The 8,453-nt window shown below is 39.2% G+C and overlaps 1 protein-coding gene across 1 annotated transcript in view; it reads left to right on the top strand.

Moving 5' to 3' along the window:
• Window positions 1–7,215, top strand: part of LOC139454531 (ATP-dependent DNA helicase Q4-like) — a 393,084-nt gene extending 385,869 nt beyond the window's left edge. The window contains exons 19-21 of the mRNA XM_071236303.1: window positions 4,026–4,212; window positions 5,111–5,255; window positions 6,656–7,215. Of these exons, the coding sequence (XP_071092404.1) occupies window positions 4,026–4,212; window positions 5,111–5,255; window positions 6,656–6,895 (572 nt within the window). The 3' untranslated portion in view covers window positions 6,896–7,215. The remainder of the gene's footprint in view (window positions 1–4,025; window positions 4,213–5,110; window positions 5,256–6,655) is intronic.
• The last annotated feature ends 1,238 nt before the right edge of the window (window positions 7,216–8,453 follow it).

The raw sequence follows: 8,453 nt of genomic DNA on the forward strand, positions 1-8,453 counted from the left end.
ATTATTGTTAGATACCAAATATGACATGCCAACATTTGTGACTAACAATGTTTATTTCATTTTTTTTTTATATTGTTTATTCAGTCTCCATATTGATCCAGGCCAACACCTGTTCCCTCTCTGCCTACATCAGACAAAGCACATGCAATATTCATGTTATCTTTATTGCTCTTGAACATTGGACTCTGTTTAAAAAGCTACTTTGAATCTATTCCATGATGATTTCAATGCATGGAAGTTATATTGACCTGCCATGATTTGTAATATACAATATCTATTTTTGGTTCATTTATTATTAAATCCCCTTTTTTTATTCAAATCTACAGCTGCAAAAATCATGCAAAAATCATGTATTCATATAATCTCCATTGCCTTTTGATATTGGAAACTCGTTTGACTTCTGTTTAAGTGGATTATGCTCCTTGGTTTGTCAGCAATAGACCTGTATATTTAACAACGTGTAGACTGTCATACAGATCCAGAAACAAATATATTCAAAACACCCCATGCAAGTCTATAATGTTCGGCAAGTCTAGATTACTGCAGTATCATCTGAAAATGAAGAAAGTCTCTGGGCTCCTTTTTATTATGTTTTATAACTATAATTTGACAACTGTTGTTTTTGTGAAAAACAGAGACTAGATGTTAGTTGAAGCAATGTGGTAAAGGTCTAAGTGCTGCATTACTTTTAACCTCCTTCGCACATCAAGCTGACACGCTGCCATATGAATGGGGCGATGTTCAAAGGAGGCGTTGAACTCACTATTGACATGCACTTGTTCTTGATAGCACCAGCCCAGTCGTCTAAGGCGCCGTGATTGGCTGTGCAGAGCTACGTCCCTTGGATATGCCATTAACCTATGATTGTGGGTTCGAATCCCGGTTCACCTCGATAATGTTTCTAGGTTTGTCAGCACCATACCCGTGTTCGTGGGTTTCACCGAAGTGGTAAACGTCTGAGATCTGCATCATTTTTGGCTTTCCTCCAACATTAACCTGGCACGCTGTGATATTGCTGGAATATTGTTAAAAGCGGCATTAAACCCGACTCACTCACTCTTGATAACACCTTGTTTCTCATCTTGTGTATTTACATCAGTCTTTTCTTGAAAAATAGAATGGAATTACTGGAATATAATTTCCTGAAAAATATTTCAACTTCATTGACAGGTTGTACCCACTTTAAATAACCTGCATATGAATACCGAAAATTGTTGAATTTGTAATGTAGCTTTCTGACATCTTTGATGGAGATTACAAAGGTGCCTGCCTGTTGTATCCTTCCTTCGAATTGACCCAACAGTAATTGTCTTTGGTGTGACAAGCCAAGAAGTTGAGGAATTGATAGATGGTTCTTAAAAGCAAACTAAAGGCCTTTGACAGAATGAAGCTTTTGATAATCATTGTTATGTTGTGTTGTCATGGTGTTTGAGCTGAGATGAAGTTCTGCTTCTTTAATGTGTGTCAGGGTTGTTTAGGATACTGGTCGGTCACTGGAAATCTGTACCCTACAATTCCTGTCAGAAATATGTCCTGCCAAATCCTGTCAGGGCTGTCAGAGCTTAGAGCTAAACTAAGGATTGTCCTCTGAATTGACTTGTTGGTAGGAGTGTAATGTTGGTTGGTTGGTTGTTTAACGCCGCACTCAGCAATATTACAGCTATATGACGGCGGTCTGTAAATAATTGAGTCTGGACCAAACAATCCAGTGATTAATATCATGAGCATCGATCCACACAATTGGGATCAATGACATGCATCAACCAAGTCAGCGAGCCTGACCACCCGATCCCGTTAGTCGCCTTTTACGACAAGCATAGTCACCTTTTACGGCAAGCATGCTGAAGACCTATTCTAACCCGGATCTTCAGGGGTCAGGAGTGTAGCGATTGATCCCATTATCAGTTAACCAGATGTTTGCAAAAGGGTGAGGGTATCCTGCACCACCGGTGACACCTGTCACAAGTCAAATGTTCACTGGAGAAAAAAATATGGAAACATAGGACAAATCTAAACAGAATTGCATCAGACATCCGGAAGCCTTTGGGGCAAGATACACTAACCTTTTCGCGAACATGTGGTATCATCACTACACAATATTGATTCATAAACACATTTGGAATTGTACAAATGGACTCTGCTCTCAGCACAGGTTTCTTACGATCATGGAAATATTTTTTGTCGCTAACGATGACATTCCTTGACATGACTGACATACCTGTCAAAGTGGCTATTACAATTTAATTATCAGGGTACAAATTCTTGAAACACATGCTTGTTGTAAGAGGAGACTAACGGCATCAGGTTGTCAGACTCACTGACTGGTTTGATGCAGGTTTTTTGTATCCCTATTGCATAGATATATCACTGAATATTGCTGAGTGCAGTGTTAAACAACAAACAAACAGTGAGTTTAAAAATGGATCAAAAGTATTTTTCTTCATAGCACACTAAAATTCCCAAGAGGACACAGGCCTCAACATGTTTGCGAAAAATACACTTACGTTTATCTCCCAGGTGATGGGAACTAAATGACCACTTTCAAACTGCGGGCTACTAACTGGATCGGGTGGTCAGGCCCGTTGACTTGGTTGATGCATGTCATCGTATCCCAACTGCGTGGATCAATGCTCATGATGTCAATCACTGGATTGTCTGGTCCTGATTTGATTATTTACAGGCTGCCGTCAAATAGCTGGAATATTGCTGAGCAAATTCAAGCTGCATTGAGAAGCTAATCTCCAAGTGTTCACATTCATCATTGGCATTCACTAGCTTGGATTTTGTTGTCTTTTGAAGTCACAAATATAACTTTTCATGTTTCATTGTACAGCAGTCACAAAGTGATTTGATGCCATGCATGCATTTCAAGCCTTTAAAAAAGTCGCTACTGTTTCTTACTGATATACTGAAACATTTGGGATCTTGAAGATTGTTTAGGATATTTTCCTTCTTGTTAAGACTTAGCACACAATTGCATAAAAATATCCCATAATATCTTCAAGATCATTTTTGTTCAGCATACATTTGGTGAAATTCAACAGTATGTCTATTTGTTCATTCAACCAGAATTGGCAGCTGGGTGGTGTTCTTGTTGCTTGTTTGTTCATGTGATCCATTTCACGTGTATTCAGAAAGTTTAAGGACAGTGTATCATCCTTTTGATATCAAGATTTAGTTTCATACCGTTCAAAGGATGAAAACCTTTTCAATATCACTATATAGCAGTTGACTACACATGTGTTTTTTGTGAATGTGATGATGGAGTTATTGACCCCAAAACTGGTGTTTGAGGAGGGAGTGTTACGGATAAAATAATGTTCACAGTCATTTTTTCAAATCATTACATTTAGAGAACAGATAGGTGGAGTCACAATGTTGCTCACTATGATTTGCATTATAAGGAATTTAGACATTTAGACCTGTTATTTCAGAGGTTGCAATTCTCTGTGCAGAGTTGTGTCCCTCAGGTATGTCGGGATCCAGTGATCATGGTTCGATTCCCAGATGTGCTCTGATTATAACCCTTGGCTTGTCAGCATTAGGCTAAAAAAATATTCTTGGTTCTCAGGCACTGCCGACATCATCATGAAGTCTGCGCGTATGTTTCGTTTTTATTTCCATTTTCAAAAAAATATAGAAATCCCAATCCTTATATACAATGTGATTCAGTATAGCCCGCAGCTACTTCCCTTTACATGCACTCTACTTTAAAGTGCATATCAAGTTATGGTAATGACAGCAATAGGAGTTTGGATGCTTGTTTATGTAGGGAGGTTCTTCCAAGCTTGAGGAAACACAACAGTTTATTTGGTTACTAGTTTGAACAAGCAAAAAAAACTCATTGCCTGAGAACCTATATATTCTATTATTTTTTAAAGCCTTAAACTTCACTCCTACATGAAACAGACATGCCTAGATATAACAGAGTGTTCAAAGCAGCATTAAACTCATTGCACTCACTCACTCACTCACTCACTCACTCACTCACTCATTTAAATTTTTATATTTCTTCCTTTTCCCAGGGGCTCAGATAACATCTAAGTCTGGGGTGCTGGTGGAGTTCTCAGAACTGGCGTTCCACCTGCGTTCCCCCGGTGATCTGAATCAGGAGGAAATGGATAACATTGTGGATTTTCTACACAAGAGAGTTACGCGTCAAGAAGGGACTGAACTCTACCAGCTCAATCTGCTTTACAACTCACTCAGAAGGTAAAAACATATACCGGTACTGAAATCATTTGAAATTGCTTCTAGATTTGTCAGCACCAAACCCATACCCATGCTCGTGGGTTTTATGAAAGAGGTGACATCTAAGACCTGCATCACTTTGGGCGTAGCCTCCCACATCAAACTGACATGCCATGAAATGGAATACTGTTTAAAGCAGCGTTAAACTCAACTCACTCACTCACTCACTCACTCACTCACTCACTCACTCACTCACACATAGGTTTCATCAAAATGTCACTTTTGGTTTCCTCACATAATAAGATGCCATGCTATGATATAAGGTTGTTGGTATTTTTTTCTATGTTTTCCATCTGAATTTTCATTCTGATGTGAAATAATAAAAAGATTTCTCATCTCATTTTTACCGCCACTGTGAAAATTTATGCCCTGATGTGATAAGAAAAATTTCGTACAATTGCACACTGAAAAAAACAGGTCAGTTTGATCTTTTTTCAGCTATATTTACTACAAATTCACTTCCAAAGAAAAGCGACTCGATCAACAACATAAATGAATTTGTGGGCTGTTACGAGGTGTTCTTCACTTTCAAATTTCATAAAATAAGTAACACAATTCTTGAAAAACATTTTTTTGAAATAATTAGTAATTTAAATTCTTTTTCACCCTTCTGCTATTGTGCTGGTTGAGGCTGGTGATGAGAAACATAAAAAAAATAGGGATGGCCAAACTGAAGTACTCAGTGACATGGCTGATTGCGTGTCATCGTAACCCAGCAGCGTTGGTCATTGCTCACAGTATCATCCACAGATATGTCTGGTACAGATGGTGATATTTACAGGCAATTTTGATCTAGTTGGAATATTGCTGATTGCGGCGTCAAACAACGTCAATTGATTTACTCTCTTGTTATGTACAGTTGTGCCCACAAGAGCTACTGGATGTGTGCGGACGAGGCCAACATTAACAAGAGTGACAAGCTCAGACAGTTGATGGAGAATTTCTTTGAGGATAAGAAGTCAGCACTGAGTAGGATGGAGGAAGAGGAATCCGAGTCTGACCAGGTAGGTCACAGTTTGAAGGTCAAAAGTTGAAAGAGGTAGGTCACTGGTTGAAGGTGAGAAGTCGGACCGGGTAGGTTACAGGTTGAAGTTCAGAAGTCATACAAAGTAGGTCACAGGTTGAAGGTCAGAAGTCAGACAAGATAGGTCACTGGTTAAAGGTCAGGAGTCTGACCAGGTAGGCTACAGGTTCTAGGTCAGACGTTTGGGTAGGTCAAAGGGTGATGGTAAGACATCAGCAGCATGTCAGATAGCGAGGTTAGAGGAAGGTCAAAGGTTGGAGTAAAAGTTCAAAAGGACATGAAATATTGGTAAAAGTGATGCTGACAGCAGAGTTCAGACTTCGAGGGAGATGCTGACAAATAGCTAGTTCAAATGTTGGAAGTCAGGACGCGACTCTACGAGGTAGGAATACTGACGTTAGTCTTGTTGAAAGCAAAGTCAGTAATTAACATGATGAGAAAAAGGCAATATTGATCAAGTTTAGTTCAGATTTTCAGAAGAATTAATGTATTAGGCAGGTGAAGGATCAGGAATAGAAGCAGTCCATGAAGTCCTCCCCAAGGTTGTAAGATGTAAGATTACATGACCTAAGTAGTGGAAGTCCCTTACACGGCATAAGTGTCATGACTACCAGTGAGGATGTACATGTCGAAAAACCCTGTGATGCCAAAAATTGCACAGTAATGTAAGCCTTGTTTTAGGAATAAGATGCACTTGAAGTAGTTGATGACTGGCTACCTTGAGAAGGAATGTGATGGAGATGAGGTATGCTGCTGTGGAAGGTGCAGGTCATTGTTCAGTTGACATTAACTTTTGGTTACATGTGAAAGAGTAAGCCAGCCTCTGGGTTGTGTTTTGTATTAAAATTTGCTGACTCAATCAAACTAAGCCAGGTCTGAATTTTGGTTTGGTTTCAATTTTTACATAATTTGAATATTTAGTTTCCAGATTCTTAAGCCTCAATACATTTGATATCAAAAGACACTCAGTAAGATTCTCTTAACACACGGGGGGCACGGACAGCAGTTATCAGTAACTTTAAAATTTGACCTTTCCTGTTGACCCCAACAAACCATCATCATACTTCCTCCTTTCTTAACCAATTGTCTAAGGCGCCGCGATTCGCTTTGCAGAGTTGCGTCCTTTGTGCACGCCAGAAACCTATGATTGTGGGTTCGAATCCCGGTTCGCCCTAATTATGTTTCTAGGTTTGTCAGCACCATACCTGTGCTTGTGGGTTTCACCAAAGTGGTAAACGTCAGAGACCTGCATCACTTCAGGCTTTCCTCCCACATTAAGCTGACACGCCATGATATAACTGGAATACTGTTAAAAGCGGTGTTAAACCCAACTCACTCACTCTCTAAACACATGGTTAGTGTATTCCTATGTCTCTTCAGATCCTGTGTCCCCGAGATCTTGATCAGGTGATCGTGGATGCACGTCAGTTCATCACCTTGTATGGACAGGAGCACAACCTCACAGGGAGATCTATAGCCCGTGTGTTCCATGGTATTGGCAGCCCCTGTTTCCCCATCGAAACCTGGTGCCGCGTCCGAAGGTTCTGGAGGAGTCATCTGCATGTCAACTTCAACGTGTGTCTCAAAGCAGCTACCAGGGAACTTGTCAGGATGAGGTGATGACTACAAGTGGCTATTGGATATTCTGGAGGAGTCTTCTTTGCGTCAACAGTAACATGTCTCAAAACATCCACCAGGGAACTTGTACACTGCAAGTGGCAATTGGATGTTCTGGAGGAGTCTTCTTTGCGTCAACAGCAACATGTCTCAAAACATACACCAGGGAACTTGAACACTGCAAGTGGCAATTGGATGTTCTGGAGGAGTCTTCTTCGCATCAACAGCAACATGTCTCAAAACATCCACCAGGGAACTTGTACACTGCAAGTGGCTATTTGATGTTCTGGAGGAGTCTTCTTTGCGTCAATAGTAACATGTCTCAAAACATACACCAGGGAACTTGAACACTGCAAGTGGCAATTGGATGTTCTGGAGGAGTCTTCTTTGCGTCAACAGTAACATGTCTCAAAACATACACCAGGGAACTTGTACACTGCAAGTGGCAATTGGATGTTCTGGAGGAGTCTTCTTTGCGTCAATAGCAACATGTCTCAAAACATCCACCAGGGAACTTGTACACAGCAAGTGGCTATTGGGTAGCCTTTGCTGGATTGTCATGTCCAGTATATGTTGACTGGCAATGAATGAACAGACACTGAAGTAACCGTAAGGTGGAGCTTAAGTTTCAGACAGACTTTGATTTAATGTCTGGCATGTGTTTTTTAAGAATTTCCTGTCTCCATTATAATTTTTTCATATTTGGTTGAACTGTTAGCGGCATCTCATTGTATTATAAAATATCCCTATCATAATTTAATTTTTCAGAGAACTATGAATTTAAATATTTTGTAGATATCTCTTTGATCATTGCTTAAAGCAATAACTTCAGATAACAATGAATCTAAATATCGTGTAGATAGAGAACTAAGAATATAGATATCTGCTACTTCACAAATCTAGGATTACATTATTGTACTTTCTTCCCCCAAAGTGGTTTAGGTTCTAGAAGACATCAGTTTACCGATCCAACACAGTAAGGCACAGTCTTGTAATATGTTAGACAGAGTGTTCAACAGAGTTGAAATTCCAGAGTCAAACGTTATTGCTTCTGTGTGTGGGTGTATGCCAGTGTCCATGGATATATTTGGTAAGAGGACTGTGGATGACTGAAGTTTGACCTGATATAGCATGCAATGCTAAAAACCAATGTGGCAAACTCATGGAACCATTGTCACTGTTGTGACCGAGAAACGTACAACGAACGTTTTTAAACTAGCACTTCCGGTTCTAAGTGAAGTGCATGATTGCAAACCACTAAATAATTTATTTAAAATTTTTTTGGGGGGTGGTTGAAGACGCTTTATTAAAATATAGTAAAAAATATTACTGTGTTACTTGTAACGGTTCAATTATATCAAGTTACATTCTTATTCAACATTATTTTGAGATCTTTTAGAAACATCAGATTATACGTAATGTATGTATTTGAACATTTTAGTCATTAACATACATTTTGGTTCTGTTAAAGTCTGCTGGTATGTCTGATAACTCAATGTATAAAAAGTTAAAAAATTATCCAAATAAATATTTTTAAAGTTTCCATTTTCACTTTTATATT

The sequence above is a fragment of the Haliotis cracherodii genome, unplaced genomic scaffold (assembly GCF_022045235.1).
Source record: "Haliotis cracherodii isolate W230 unplaced genomic scaffold, xgHalCrac1.p SCAF_10, whole genome shotgun sequence".
Lineage (NCBI taxonomy): Eukaryota > Metazoa > Mollusca > Gastropoda > Lepetellida > Haliotidae > Haliotis > Haliotis cracherodii.